Below are 17,171 nucleotides of genomic sequence, written 5' to 3' on the forward strand. Positions count from 1 at the left end.
TTGGATTTGCATCGCCTAATTCCTAAACACTCAAAGCTTTTTAGTCATCTTTTTATCATTGAGTGATTGTTTAAATAGGGTCAAGACCATGGCTGTATGTTTCAGATGTAGTTAAAGTCCCTAGTCAGTCAGTAGGGAAAATGTCCTGGGACCTGACTTGATCAGTTAAAAGTTTTTAAAAATGGGATCAGACCTTACTAAATCAAGAAATAAAGGCTGTATGTGGGTAACAGCTTTAGTCAGTGCCTTTGGGATGTCAGCCTTCCTGTGATTTTCATTCTGTCTTCCTGTGGGATCTGTATTTACTAACTTCCAGAATTGTGCAAGTCATTTCAACCTTGCTATGTGTATACGGACACATTTATTTCATATATATGCATCTATATATATGTGTGTGTGTGTATATATATATATATCATGGTGTGTGTGTGTGTGTGTGTGTGGCTAATTACAATAGAAATAAAATTCCCAACCACCTCCATTAAAATTTGGTTCCTGATGGGAAGGTTCCTACAAACTAGAGTGGGGGTATATGGGTGGATTCTGATAAAGATGGAGAATTAAACCTCCCCAATGAAATTGAGTCATGTTTACCATTCCTTCTACAGCTCTGCCTGAGTAATTGCTGCTTAATTTTGTATATCACCTTGATTGGGCTGTGGAATGCCCAAATATTTGATCAAACTTTATTCTAGGTGTTTATGGAGGGCGTTTTCGGATGAGATTAACATTAAAATTGTGTCTTGATTAAAGCAGATTCCTCTCCATAATGTGTTTGGGCCTCATTCAGTCAGGTGAAGACATGAGTAGAACAAAAGTTTGACCCTTCCTTGAATAGAATTGTCTTTTCTAATAGCATTAAGCTGGGCCATAAGCTCTTGCTGGCTACACAGCAACCTGCTCTTCTTGGATCTGAACTGAGAAATTGGTTCCTCCTGACTACCTCAGCTTCTGGACTTTGGACTTAAGCTGAGACCACAGCTCTGCAGATTTAGTACTTGCCAGCCTCCATTTTCACATGAGTTGCTTTCTTATAATAAAGCTTTTACTATATGGTCCATTAGTTTTGTAAGGCAGGAAGCTATGTCCCCATATCTGAAGAACCTATGGATAGACTGGCCTATCCTGAGGTAGCCAGTTTACTGAAGTAAACTGGCTACCTCAGGAAACTTCAGTAAACTTCTGACCTGTCTCAGGACCTATTCTTCAACACCTTTTTTGTTTGTTTGTTTGTTCTAAATATATAACTAGACTTTTGTTGCAGTAACTTTGAAAAGATGAGGTTGAGTTGTAACTAATGAAGAGGTAGGATACATGTCAAAAAGAACTGAATGTATTTTTTTTTTCAATTTTATAGATAGAAATCTAGAAGATATGTGTGAGAATGAATATTAAGGGTAAATGATACCGGTGGAAAGGACATAAAGTTGGATTATGCTGAATCTATTGGTAAAACTTATTAGTCAGAGATTATGGTTTTAGTATTTTGACTTAAGAAGACAGGAAGGACTCTTAACTAATGGATTGGTCAGTTGGCTTGACCACAAGGGTGGCTTTAGGAAATTAGTTTGAAATGTGTTGTTACACTGTAGAGGAAAGTATCAAAAGTCTTAAGGTGATTGCAAAGTTAGAGTATACTTATCCAAAACCTGATCTCTAGCCTTGGGAATACATGCTTATCACAGCAGCTGTGAAAAATAAATTTGCAGGGTAGCTTCAGCATCCTGGAAAAGCTTTGTGATCTCGTCTCTGTATTTCTCAGAAATTAGAGAAAACTTATGTCACTGAACTAATCAACTAGTTACTAAAGGCAATGAAAATAATGGGATCTTGAGATGTAAGGAGCCAAATGGTGGCACTTAATTGCCAAAGACAAGGTGGGCGTAGCTACCATAATGAGCAATGGCAATCCACTTCAGATACAGTGACACTATCTTCCTCTCTTAGAGTTCACTAAAGAAACAAAACTGGTAATCAGGACAGTTTTACTTGCAGAGATTTATGAGGTTGACTAGTTATCATGATGTCCCCTGAACAGAAATAGATATCCAGCCTATTAAATTCTTATTTGGTCTGTATAAGCAGAGAAGTTCTAGGTTCTAGAATAGAAGTTTGACTTTAATTATTAAAGAATAGGGTTAGTTCCTTTTATATATGCTAGAGTTAAGCCAGTGAATAGACCTAGATACTCAGATCCTACTAACTTAACATTAATATATACTATTATTTTTCCCATCTTTTCCTTGGTATAGCCCTTTGCTGGGTGACTTCATTTAAAAAGGGAATGCCACAAAACAATTATAGTCCACTACTTGTCAACTGGATATCCATATACATCTTAAATTATTTTCTTAAACTATACTGGATGACATGATGTAGCTCTTCCATATACAACAACAAACATGCCAACTCTTTACTCAGAAGAAGATAATAACTCCAAGGGTGATGTTCCTCTTCTTTGTAATTTAAACACTATGATTAATCATCCCTTGATTTAAAGTTAGTTATTATTAGTAAATCTTAAGAGAAGGCAGGTAAGAAAAACACTGTTTTTTATACAAATATACTTATAGTTTATCAGTTAGTATAGACTCATACCTCCTTATTAACAAAATGAACAACATAATGCACTGTTTGAACCTCTTTCTACAGAGGGGGTGATGGTTCCCTTTATTACTGTCCTTTAGGATTGTGTTTCAGCTGGTCACCCTTGGGTGGTGTCTTTGAGTTGCATGTAATCATGTGTAAATAAGACCTGAGTTTTTTTCTTCCTTAATCAATTGGTCATAGGCAAGAAGACCTAGATAATGGAATAGAGAGTAAAGGCTTATATAGCAGGAATAGGAACCCATGGACAATTCAGCAACTTCATCATGCAGTTTGGTTATGTGTTAGTGTCCAATCAAGCTTCATCTCCTATATATCACTTCCATTTGATAACTGAGTGCTGCTGTACTCATGCAATATTATGGCTTGGTGGGTCACAAAGCAGTTCATAATGAGTAGCTTGGGTATCATGGTAGCTTAGTGTCTCATGGTCAGATGTTCAGTCTGCACTAAGGGTCTGTGTTGTAATTTACCTATTGAAGTTTACAAAGCTTCAAGTCAGAAATACTATCTACCACTGACTGTTTAAGTACTATTGGATGTGCCCAATCATGTGGTTCAAATGACATTAATTTGCATAGCAGTGTAGAATTGTTAAAGAGCCTTTTCTTGGCCTGACAGTTATAAAGAAAGATTTATTTATTTATGCATACAGACCTGGGGTACAGGCCAGAGGTGCAGGGGTGGTGAGAGAAAAAGTGGGAAGTAGAACAGGCAGAAGAACGAAGTACACTGCTGAGGGGAGCAGTGGGCGGGTCAGGAGAGGTCTGCCACGCCATGTGGGTCACCTCTGGGGCGGGGATTGAACTGATGCTGTAGTGGCTTTAGCTTTTTAGTGCTGTGCTTTAACCTGCTGCCACCAGAGAGGGCCCAGCCTGGCAGTTTTTTTAGTCACTTGAAAAATGTATTGGAGGAGCACATGCAGTCTTGTATTTGTTACCTCCAAAATTCAAAGAGGACCCAAACATCATACCCATTTTTAGCGGTAGAATGGTCAGATGCAATACTTTATCCTTCACCTTGGAAGGACTATCTTGACATGCTATAGAAAATGGATTACTAGAAATTTAACTATAGAGAAATGCCTGTGAATTTTTTCTTTTCAAATTCAGTTGTTGTTAGCAAAGTCCCTAAACTAGGAATTGGAATTCTTAGGCTGGGTGGTAGAAAGAAGATCCTCTCAAGAACTATGCATATCTGGATTTGACTCCTGGTGGTACAAGGCAAAGGCAAAATTTCTTGCCTATAAAATGGATGTGGTAATAGAAGTCTTTGAGAAAAAAATATACTGTATGATCCTATGGTGATGGCACACCATAGGGTGAAGTGGTAGCAAGTCCATGGGGATTACAAGTGAGATGAAAAATGTACAAAATGAAGAATGAAGTAAAAATATATATGTATATATACAATAAAAAATACACTGTATGCATAGCACCTTGGTGAATGCTTGGCATATATTTAACATTGAATAGATATTAATCCTTTCTTATATTATGAATAAACATCACACAAATGTATGAATTAATAGGTGATTCAGTGTACAGCTACCTCTGTCATTGGTTAGACAGTTGACTTTGGTGGTTTTATACTGTATTTGTTTGGCAAAGCTGGAACATGTTCCCAGAATCCTCTTCCTGTGTGGTGCCATTGTAGTGTCTCTGTACCGATTGAGTTAATTTTGAGTTAAATTGGAAATACTTTTCTCAGCTTTCCTTTTTCGCATGATGCTAGGTAGAGTTGGCCAAAGTAGAACTGTTCATGAAATTTGACAGGCTTGAAATAAAACAGCTAGGTGAAGTAAGATGCTGATGTAAGAAGAAAGTTTGTATTCTCCCCTGATTTGCTGTCTGCTCCTCATGGCTGCTAGCCTTCTGAGCAAGAACGTCCCTACCATTTATCTTTTAGGCTCACAGAAACAGTAGCTGCATTGAAGCAATAGCTTTATAGACACCAGCTCGTCTTTGTGGTTCCACTTTAATGGGGAAATTACCTTAGATTTCACCTTGCCTTGAAACTTCTCTGTTCTAATGTTTTAGGAGGACTTATTTTCTATGATTCTTATTCTTTTTAGACTTTAATTTCCCCAGCTCCTCAATTGTGTAAGGTCCAATTCTGCAATAAATTCTTTATAGTATACTATATGTAGTGATTTTCCTTCTTTAATTGAACTCATTGATAAAAACTTGTGCTGTTCAAATACAGTGACCAGATACTGATCACATGTGCCTGCTGGGCACTTGAAATGTGGCTACTTCAAACTGATGTGTACTTTATGGAATAAATACTGGCTTTGAAGGAGTAATACAAGAAAAGACAGTAAATATCTCATTACTAATTCTAAAGCTGACTTTATATTGATTACATATATGTGTGTGTATATATATATATACATGCATATATATATATATATGACAACATTTTGCATATCCTGGGTTAGCATTTAACTTGGTTTCTTTTTGCTTTTATATGTAGCTATTAGGATATATAAAATTGAATCTGTTGTTCATATTATACACATCTCTTACTGTGCTATTCTAAGTCCATTTCTATTATATAAGTGTATTTTTTTCACATTCTGGTGGCTGCAAGGAGAATGTTCCTCTCTTTATCCTTCATGTTATTATATACAGAGTAAGTGTTACTGCTGAATGATATAAATGTCTTCCAGGTAACTGGAGCTATAACTTGGAAAACTCATGCTCTGTAAGGGAGCTAATTGTGGTTGAAAAATTATTAGTTTGTCAGAAAAGTCATGATGATGCATAGTTTTCTGTTTTTCAAAGAAAAAATACTGCATGACTTCTCTGACATCCCAATATATTAGCGCTGTGCCTTCAAGTACATCATATGGGTTTATAAAGAATTTTGTGGATTAATCTGAGAATCCAAAAATAATTTTTTCTATGAGAAAATATATTTGAATTTCAAAAAAAAATTAAAGGTAGATTTTCTAAAAATAACTTAGCTGTAGACTATCTGTTAATATATTTAGAAAGAAAACATGGTTGCATTTGCTGTATTCTAGTGCCTGTACTATCAGCATTGAAAACTTCATAATATTAAAAAAATTGCTTGTATTACATCAAAAATAGCCCTATGTAAATATTTACTCAATTGTAGTGAAAAGTCTATAATTCTAAACCCCTTAATGTGTGTACTGTATCAGACACACATTTAAAATTTTTTTTGAAGTAAATCTATTAGAGTTGTTTGATGGGCTTAGTGATAATTTGGTGTGATATTCTCAGGATTATGATCATAGGTATAGTTCATTGTTTCTCTGGCTAACCATTGTGCATTATTGGCAAGGTTAATCTATGGTATTTATACAAAATCATAGCTAAATAAAATGAGGCTACTTTTGCCCCTTATTGTTATGCAATTGCATGCTGCACCTAAAGAGTGTAACTGGAAATATGATTAAGAGCACCATTTTAGGAATGTCTTTCTGATCAAACACACTGTGATTCAAATTTTATACATAGATCTCATCATTTTAAGTGTTATGAAAACTGATCAATGCCAAAATTGATAACAAGTATTTACTTCATTGAACATAAAACGACAGATTTACATCCCTGATGAACATAGATGCCAAATCTTCAATAAGATCATAGCAAACTGAATTCAACAATGAATGTTAAAGCCTTTTCCACCCCCATTTGTTTGGATGGTGGTAGTATTTTTAGTACTATGTGAATTTTATCTACCTTATTGCATCACAATAATCTTGAATGAGTAGTTCAAAATCTAAACCCCTGTTTTAGTGTACACAAAGACCACTAGGTGACAGAAATAAATAAGTTAACTCATTTGGGCTTTAGTTTTCTCACTTTAAAAATTAGGGTATGTATTCCCATCTTTTTTCCTCCCTAGGATAATCTGGATTTCCTTTTTTTTTTAATAGGGAAAAACTACTTCCAAGGATTTTATCATCAGTGATGAAAATATATGTCAAGCTTTCTTTCTATAATCCATAAATCTACTTTCAGTAATTCTTTATTCCAGATGTAATTAAATTACTTAATGACAGTGAAAAAATTTAAAAGCCATTCTTTATTGCACATTTACAATATATTTGACACTCTCCTAATTAAGTCAATGAATTAATTACATTTTGCACATGCACTGCTCTTTTAGACTACAAATCAGTAAATTTTTATTTCTTTGGGTGAGTAATTCTGTGATTTGAAAGTGTTAATACATTTGTCTAAGTTTGTACTGTTGGTAGTTAGTTTCAATTATTTTGGTATTTAATACACTGTTCTTGTAATAATTAAAAATGTTGCATGATGCTATTACAGATCTGTTAAAAAATGATAGTAAACTTTCTTGGTACCAGAACAAGACATAATTACAATCTGAATATACCCTGCCAGATTATTGCCCAGAAAATGTGGACTATCTTTAATGCATATAATTTGCCTGAGAATAAGTAGTGATTGACTAAAATAGTTTATCAATAAAGATTCTATCTATCCAGATTATCACTTCATTTTACATTTTTACTATTTTTTACATAGAGGGAAAAACCCCAGTCTTTACAATCAGGATAAATATAAAAGTGACATTTGCAAAATTAGAGTCCACAAATTCTAAATCAAGAAATAAGAAATTAACAGTGCACTGCTACTAAGTGCTAGACAGAAATTATTCTTGAATCATAGATTGTTACATGAAAAACATTAATAAATAAGTCCATGATGCTTAGGCTTTCTAAAAACACCAACAGTTTATATTTTGCAACGTTATAAAAACTTCAAAGCACTTTTTAAAAATGTATCAGTAAATGCTATCTACATCATTATGATTGTTCCACTGTAGCAAAGTATGAAAATTCCTAAAACGGAAAGAAAAAGTAGCAAAGAAAGCAGAAAACAATGAATCCAATGACCCAGTTCACTGAATAAATATAAATGATCACCATATCCATGTCAAACCACCATCCACGGCTATCATCCTCAAAGTGCAGATAATCCATCCTGTGTGCACCGTGTGGAAATTGTCTTCTTGTAACTGGAGCTGCTCGTCTGTGGAAACCTAGATGTATGAACATATTACATTAAAGCTCATTAAATGTGGATAAGTGCTCATAAAACCACAATTTGAACACAGGTGCCATAAGCAGAACGTATTTTCACTTCATTAAGTCATATATTGGGTTCCAGACTTTTCAATGATAAGCAACCATCAGAAGTCTCTAAGTTGAATTTAAAGTGCCCAGACAGTAAAAAAAAAAAAAAAAGCAAAAACCATGAGTTATGAGGTAAGGACTCTCCCTGTTTTCTCACTTTTTTTTTTTTTAAGATTTATTTATGCATATGGAACTGGGGTACAGGCCAGAGGCACAGGGGCAGTGAGAGCATTCACCAGAGACAGAGTGGGGAGCAGAACAGGCCAACTGAGGAAGTACACTACTGAGGGGAGCAGCAGGTGGGTCAGGAGAGGTCTGCAGTGCCATGTGGGTCACCTCCAGGACGGGGATTGAACTCATGTTGAAGTGGCTCTAACTTCTTAGTGCTGTGCTTCCAGGGAGGGCCTGTTCTCTCACTTTTTGGGGGCAAGTTATTTGACTTGTTTGGGTCGTAGATTTCTCATCTATACCATCTGATTACTCAGTTTAAAAAAAAAAAGCTTCATAGAACATTTTTAAAATTTATTCATGTTTTATTTTTAGAACTGTTGTAACAGCTGCTATAACTGTAATTTCCATCACTAAGTGTACCTTAAGTATTGGGAAATTTGCTGTTAATTTCAAAGAAATTCTATAAGAAAAATTTCTCCTGCTTTTTAAGTTTTTAGCTTTTTACTTAATTTTTTACCTACTTTAGCATTTCTCTTTTTGTTGTTTCATACTTTAGGTATCTGTGCTTATTAATGTTAGTTTAATGTAATGTCCTCTCTCATTGAGTAGAAAAGGTCTAATTCTGATATTTGTCACTAGCTCTGGTGATAAAGGTTTTGTGAAGCCCAAGCTTGAAAGGAAATCTGGTTCATATATTGTAATAATTGCATAATATTTAGTATTATGTTGCAGAGCAGGCTGCTTACTCTGTGATCACAACTGGTCATGAGTACAGCTATTTAATGTTAGACTTATGTGGTTAGTAAGAAAATCCTAGGTTATTGTTTATGCATGTTAGCTATGTTTTTAAATATAAATTTTATATATTTAAGGGTGTAAAACATGATGGCTTGATATAATGAGATGAAATGTCTTCTGTGGAAATATGTCTTCATGTCCTTTGCCCGTTTAAAGTCAATTAACCAATTTAAAATTATTTGATTTTTTGCTATTGAATAACAGGAATTCCTTACAAATTTTGGATATTAACCTCTTATCAGATACACGATTTGCAAAAAGGGCTGTCTTTTTATTTTGTTGATTATATGTTAGTCAGAGCTTTTTATTAAATGTAGCCCCACCTGCTTGTTTTTGCTTTTGTTACCTGAGTTTTTGTGGTATTATCCAAAAAAAAAAAAAAAAATTACAGAGGTCCATGTCAAAGAAAATCAACCTCCATGTATTTTATTCTAGAATTTTATGGTTTCAAGTTTTAAGTCTTGAACATACATTGCATTTTTAAAAATTTTCACTTAAAATATATATGTACTTTAATTTTTAAAGATAGGAGTCTGATTTTATTCTTTTGTATGTGGTAGTACATTTCTCCAGCATCACTTACTGAAGAGACTTTGTCCTTTTCACATTTAGACATTGTTATTCAAAATTGATTGATTGTATATTTGTGAGGTTGTTTCTGAACTCTCCATTTTGTCTCATTGTTCTAGGTATCTGTTTTTATGGCAGTACCAACTGTTTTGATTACTATAGTTTAGCACTATAATTTGAAATCAGGACCTATGAGTCTGTTCTTTTTCAAAATTGTTTTGGTTATTAGGGGTTCTTGTGTTCTAAAAATTTAAAGGATTTCTCAACTCTGAAAGGATTTTTAACACTGTTGAATGAGAAGATTCTGAACCAGGAACTCATTTTTATCCACACCTAATCACAACCTATTATTCATGACAAACTGAGAGTGTGTCATTAAGATAAGATCTAAAGAGTATCCCATGCTATTAATACATTTTTTAAAATTTATGCTATTTTATTTATTGGTATTGTAGTTTTTAAAGTCAAGGTAATGTTGATAATTATTTAAAAGTAAAGAACACAATACAGACACACAGTTTATACTTTCTGGCCATATATTATTGTGAATAATAAAAATACCCTTTATAATATTTAGATTTTTGTATCAACATGAAACATACTGATTATTGGGTCAAATCAAAATCGTTTTCTATATCTACTGAGCTGTTTACATGGTTTTTTTTTGAGCTGCTAGTGTGTTACTTCTGGCTAGAGCATATTGGCTGGAGATGTTGAGCAATCTTCTAAAACCAAGCAAAGTACTAGACAGAGGTTATTCTATTTCCAGGGTCCCAGAGTTTTGGATGATGCAGAGCACACAGGGGCTTGGGGAAAAATTTTTTTCATTAGTGCTACTATGAATTCTGATATATGAAGTAATTACAAAATTGTTAAAAGGTGATAATCATAAAAGCTGATGATAACTTATTTTCCCTCATGAAAAAGAGAAAACTTCTTGGAGAAATTCATTGTGTGAAATCAGAGTGAGAAGGAACTGTGAAGAAAATCTTCAAGTCATCAGATTTAGAAAGATTATAAAGAAAACCAGCACTCCAGAATCTCAAGCAGGTACTTTTGCCTCTTCATAAATTCTGTTTTGTAAAAAGTTTTAGCTCTGAAGGATTTCTCTCATATCCTAGAAAACAAGGCTATTGGTTTTTGTCTCCCACATAACATGGCTTAAATTTATATTCAGCCATGTAATAGGCTCTATTATTTTGAAGATTCTTTCAGAGTCAGATTGTCAGCAATTACTAATTTTTGTGGTGAGCAATTTGAACAGTACTTATAGGGTACTCAAGATGTGCTTGTTAAAAGGATGAACAAGTGTCTGTAAACAAGGAAAGACTTTAGGGACTACAATAATGCACATATTTTTTGAGAATATCCCAGTTTAAACCCTTTAAATGTATTTTCAACAATATATGTTATTATGAATATATTTTGGGATACATTGTGTAGTTCTTATGAAAAATATTCTTTAGAGGTTAATTTAGAGCACCCTGAGATCAGTATTTTAAAGGAATATATCTTGGTCCTCATGTGTGATGGGACAGACAAAAGGTTGAAGCACAGTGTTTTACTGCTCTGTAGTCTTCATATTACATAAGATTTTTGTTGTGTCAAAAGTTGATTGATATAAGTAGGGCTTAGCAGAGGTGGAATGATATTTTTATAGGCACAAGTAGGTATAGAGTTATTCTGTTAAATATACTTGAAAAGTGAATGCAAAATGAATTTAAATTTTTATCTTTCCTATATCTTTGATTCCAGAGTCAAATGATCTCTTTATAAGTTAAATAAGTTAAATAACTTATAGATTATCATTCTTATATCTGCTTTATTTCCAATATAGTTTATAAAGTTATTAGGTAAAATTCAAACATTTTTAAATGCTTTGCCTTTTTGAAACTTTTATTGTGGTAAAACATATACCATAAAAGTTGCCATTTTTACCTCTTTCAGCATATAATTCAGTGCCATTCATTACATTAACAGAATTATGTAATCACTACCTTGTCTCCAAAAGAATTTTTTATTACCATATCACAAGGAGAAACTCTGTAGTCACTAAAAAGTAATTCACTTTCCTACTCTCCACAGCCTTTGGTAATCTCTAATTTAGTTTCTTTCTCTGTAAGTTTGCCTATTCTAGATACCTTATATAAGTGGGAGCATATGAATCCATCTGTTTTTGTATCACTTACTTTGCTTAATATGATGTTTTCAATGTTCACTTATATGGTAGCATGCATCAGGACTTCCTTTTATGACCAAATAATGTTCCATTGTATCTATACACTATCGCTGGTTTATCTATTAGTTTGTTTATTGATATTTGGGTCACTTCCATCTTTTGGCTGTGGTAAATAATGCTGCAGTGAGTATTAGCACACAAGAATCTGTTTGAATCACTGTTTTTAATTCTTTTGGGTATATTCCCAGTAGAATTCCTGGGTCATGTGATAATTCTATATTTAGCTTTTTGAGGAGGAAACGCCAAACTTTTTCACAGTGGGATGCATCATTTTCCATTGCTATCAACAAAATACAAGAATTGCAATTTTCCACATTCTTGTCAATTTTTTTTCTCTTTTTTATTATAGTTACCCTGGTAGGTGTGAATTTCACAAGGGTTTAACTTGCATTCATTTCCCTAATGATGTTGAACATCTTTATATGTGTTTAGTGCCTATTGGTAATCTTTTTTTTGAGCAATGACTATTTTAAGTCAGTTGCCATTTTTAAAAATTGAGGTATTTGTTTTCTTGCTGAGCTTTTTATTTTTCTGGATATTCTCAGATGTGTGTTTTGCAAATCTTTTCACCTTTTATGTAGGTTGCCTTGATAGTGTCTTGATAACAAAATTTTACATTTTGATAAAGTTAAATTCTGTTAACCATGCTTTTGGTATAATACCAAAAATCCATTTGTTCTGAGGACTTACCCCTATGTCTAAGAGTTTAATAGTTTCACTTTTATATTTAGGTCAATCTATTAATTTTTAGTTAATTTTTATATGGCAAGTCCATAAACCATATTGTTTCAAGCAAAGTTGTTTTGTTATGACATTAATGAGGAAAAATAAATAACACCCTGGCCGATACTGAACTGCTTTTAGTTATAAATTGTTTCACTTAATGCCACATTTTCCAATCATCTGTCAATTATGTTAAATGAAGACTCAATACATATAAGATAGTTGTTCAACTTTTTCTTTTTCATGTAGAAACTGAATTATTCCACGACTATGTTGAAGAGACACTTTTTCCTGTTTGAATGAATTTAGCACCCTTGTCAAAAAACAGCTAACTATAGGTACACTGACTTTTTATTCTATTGGTTGATGTCTCTCCTTATGCCAGTAATACAAGGTTTTGTTAGCTTTGTAGTAAGTGTTGAAATGGAAAGTGTGGATCCTAAATTGTTGCCCTTTCCTTTTTAAAACTGCCTTGGTTATTCAGGATCCCCTTAAAATTCCATGTAAATATGAGGATAAACTTTTTCATTTCTATGAAAAAAGGCTATTACAATTTTCATAGGAATTCTGTTGAATCTATAGAAAGTTTTTTAGTACTGATACTTTTTTTTTTTAAAGACTTATTTATTTGTGCATACAGGAACTGGGTGTATGCTACAGGTGTGAGGTTGTGGTGAAGGTATTCCCCAGAGACACAGTGAAGAGTAGAACAGGCAGACTGACTGAAACACATTGCTGAGGGGAGCAGTGGACCAGACAGGAGAGGTTTATTGTGCCATATGGGTCAACTCTTGGGGTGTGGGGTGGGATCCAGCATGTTGCAGTGGCTGCAGGGAGCTTTATAATGCTGACACTTAATAATCTTAATTCTTATTATACTAGGGATACCCAAGTAGTACTGATATCTTAACACGAGTGTCTCCTGATTCATGAAAATGAGTTATCTTTCCATTATTTAGGTCTTAATTTTGTTTCAGCAATGTTGTCTTTATTGCAAATCTTTCACTTCCTTAAGTTATAAACTGTCCTAATGTTTATTCTTACAGATGAAATTAGTTTCTTAATATTCCAATGTGATAAACACTTTGCTTTTGTGTTTTGTGCTCATGACCTATAACTTTGTTTAATCTGTTTATTAGATGTAGAAATTTTCATAGATTCTTTTGGATTTTCTATATATCAGATTATGCTCTTTGTAAACAGAGATATATTTACATCTCTCCTATTGGATGCCTTTGATTTGATTTTATTATTTAATCACTTTGGTAAAGTTTCTAGCACAATGCTGAGTAGCAGTGGTGAAAGAGGTGGTGAAAGAGTGGTGAAAGAGAAGATCTTTATCATGTTCATAATGTTAGGGGAAATACTTTCAGGCTCTCAAACTGAGTTTGATGTTAGTTATGAGTTTTTCATAAATTCCATTTATTATGTTGCGGTTGTTCCCTTCTAATCCTAGGTTTATCATGAAAGAGTGCTTGATTTTTGTCAAATGTCTTTTATGCATCTATCAAAATGATCTTTTTCCCCTTCATTTTGTTAATTTGGTATGTTAGATTTTTTTTTCTGTTAACCCATCCGGTATTCCTTGCAAAAATGCCATAGTATATAATTCTTTTAATATGCTATTGTAATCATTTTATTAGTACTTTTTGAGGGTTTGTACATCTATATTCATAAGGCATATTGGTTTACAATTTTCTTTTCTCATGATATTTTCAGCTTTTCATATTAAGGTAATATAGGTCTTGTAAGCTGAATTAGGAAGTGTTCCCTTGTCTTTTTTTTTTTTTTCTTTTTGAAGATTTTCAGAAAGATTGGTGTTATTTATATAAATGTTTGGTGGAATTCACTAGTTATTGTATTTGGCGTATTTCATGTGGACTTTATGATAGGAGGTTTTAAGAGGAATGGCTGGTAAGAATACCTAGATTTGTGTAATTCAGCTACTCTCAAGCTAAGAGGTTACTAAGCAAGTTCATTGCCCCCACAGACCAGGGCACACGGGTTGTTAAGTACTGAGGAGCTTACTTGTGTTCTGTTGAATTTCAAAATTACCCTTCATACAGACAATGATATAAAAGGTGCTTCATCAAGTTCTACCCTCCATCCTCTACATAGTTCAATATGGGAAATGTCTTAAGGGGAAATTTTGCTATGTACTTGTTATAGGTCCTCCCAATATTCAGAATTGATGCCTAAACTTCATGCGGCTGTTGGGGATTTCATTTGTCCTTTTGGGCTATCTACTTAGCCTATTTTATTGCATTGCCATCAATATATATCTTCTGGGGAAAATTGGCTTTATGTTTGCACTCTTTTACAGTCTCACATGTCATTCCATATGGATATCACAACCTTGCTGATTTCTTTATTCCTAGCAGAGTCTTCAGTCTATGGCAACACTAATCCCCAGGTAATTCTCAGACTCAGGAAATTCCTCTAGTGAAGCAAATAGCTGGCAGTATTAGATTTCCTGGGGGACTTTCCCCATATTGGAATTTCAACTCATTTAGTCTTCTTTAATATTATATAACTCTCTCTGATTTATTTATAAGTATGATTTTTTATAATCTGTTCCTCCCATCCCAGGAAACTGCCATTGAGATTTATCACTTGCCATCACTTATATCTTGCTCAGAAGAGGAAATCCCTACTGCTATTATTTTCTGAAATAAGTTTGGCCAATTTTTACCACTGCTATTCCCCAGGATTCTGTGTTTTTCCCCCTCATTGTCCTCACAATCAGGTCATATGCATCGATTGATCCAGTCTTGCCTCCTCATATACCAATTCCAGCTTTGTAGCTGATGAGAAAAAGAGATCACTGCTCTTCATTGCTGAATCAAGAGAGAACAGTTCTGCATCCTCTTTTGCCATTCTATCTCAGAACAGTAGAGAACTATAATTTTCCACATTTTCTGATGATTTGGAACAAAAGGTACAACACATCACAAATAATAACCTGAGGCCACTACACAGACCTAGAATCAGTCTTAGTGTATTTTCTACTCCTTGCACATGTTGGTGTGCCAGGGGTGAGTATCCTTCATTACCAACAAGAGAACAGCATTCAGCATGATTATAAAACTGGGACAAAATGACAAAAATGTCTCTGAAATAGAGTTAAGTTTCCCTTTACCTCTCTTAAGGTCCACAACCTTAATCTTCAATTTTTATCTCAAGATTGACCACAGTTTCCCAGCAGGATTCACTGTGAGTACATATACTGTGCCTTGCTCCAACTAGGAGTCACAAATTGGTCAAACACTATAACATCAGAACATTTGTAAAGCATTTTTGAAAAGTAAATCATGCCATTTATTATTAGACTCTGATAGTTCAGTTTGATTTTGGCTGTACCAAGTTCCTTTACCTCCTTTCTAGTCTTTCTTAAGCAAAGGTTCAAAGAAAATCTAATGTAATGTACCAGCTCACCTTATTTCATATTTCAACATTTTACTTTTGTGCCATGTAGTCTACAGATTAGATGAGAACACACAACATTAAAACTGTGAACTCAGGGCCAACAGGAGGACTACATGGAGCTCCCTTTCCCACCATGACTATGTGCAGAATTTGTTTCTGCAAATTTCAAAGATCTTGTGGTAAGGTGGATTGTAAAAATATGTACATATGTATGCACTTGTTATATATGCATGTTTTTAAATCAAAGTAATATTTTCAACATCCAACTTCATATGGAATTGATAAACAAGTTCTAAATAGGAGAAAAATAATGAGGGAACTTGATTTGGGTGTGTGTCTATGTGTGTAGTGGGGGGAAAAAGAAGAGTGAGGGACTAAACCACTACTTTTAAATTTTAAAAATGACAGTAATTTTAAATGATGACAGTTATGAAATGAAGACATATGACCAAATTCACAATTTGTATAATTTATCTGGATCATAAACTTAATTTTGAGTTTATTGCCTAATTGAACTGTTCAGCTTTAAACAGCCTATGAATTCAGTGACCCCCATGAGAATAACCCTGGGTAACATCAAAAGGAATGCAAAGAATCTAGAGAAAAAGGATCTAGCCAGTGTCTACCCCTCTATTATCAGGTACTAGTTGCACTGATGATTCTGTCAATCTTAGTTCTTTCTATTTCTTAGATTATTTTAACAGTATATAATTGCCATGTTTTGGGTATCCCTGTTGTTCTGGATCAATCAGGACACCGAAATTGGTTGTCATGAGAAATAGTTGAAGAAATGTGGATTTTTAGTGTATGGACTGAAGATTTGCAAAAAAAAAAAAAAAATATTCTATGTTGGCTGGGGAAGTTAATTATAATCTTGTCTGTCCCTTCTGAATATATAACTTTATAGTTTCATGGGATTGCATACAACTACTTTTTTTTTTACAACTACTAGTTTTTAAAGTAGTTTATGTTAATGTAGGGCTTATGACTGGGTCATCCTCTGAAATAAAATTGAAATTCACAAGTTAACCCTATAGCAAAAATAGGGCTTAATTCTGCCACTGGAAAAGAAAAAGAAAAAGGCACTTTAGAATTTGTAGGCCCTTTCAAAAATACTATCTTGTGAACTAAATTATTATTGCTTTGGAGGAATGTTTAAGTTCTGCTAAAAGGTAGCACCAAGTCTACAGAACATTTTCAAGTCTCTGACTTACCACCAACTTTCTGAGAAGGCGGAATTCTAGGTTATATTCAAAGTCCTGTTGTTGGAACATGTACTGTTTTGTCTTCTTTTATGAAAAACCGTCTTTTCCATGTGGATATTCCGCTATTTATACTGAGCATGTTTAGACATGTAGAATCAATCCAACACTTTCACACATATTAAAACCAAATAGAACATTTCCTCAGTCTTATATAACAAATGAATGGGCTTGTCATGAATATATTTGACACTTGCCTTTCTGCTGCATATCTCTGTTACAGTCAGCAAAACAAAGG

At 33.7% G+C, this 17,171-nt stretch overlaps 1 protein-coding gene across 1 annotated transcript in view; it reads right to left on the reverse strand.

Annotated features, from left to right (window-relative positions):
- Window positions 1-6,654: 6,654 nt before the first annotated feature.
- The window catches only part of RNF180 (ring finger protein 180), a 75,143-nt gene continuing 64,626 nt past the window's right edge, over window positions 6,655-17,171 (reverse strand). The window contains exon 6 of the mRNA XM_012721725.1: window positions 6,655-7,650. Within this exon, the coding sequence (XP_012577179.1) occupies window positions 7,451-7,650 (200 nt within the window). The 3' untranslated portion in view covers window positions 6,655-7,450. The remainder of the gene's footprint in view (window positions 7,651-17,171) is intronic.

The sequence above is a fragment of the Condylura cristata genome, unplaced genomic scaffold, assembly GCF_000260355.1.
Source record: "Condylura cristata isolate star-nosed mole 26May11 unplaced genomic scaffold, ConCri1.0 scaffold00007, whole genome shotgun sequence".
NCBI lineage: Eukaryota > Metazoa > Chordata > Mammalia > Eulipotyphla > Talpidae > Condylura > Condylura cristata.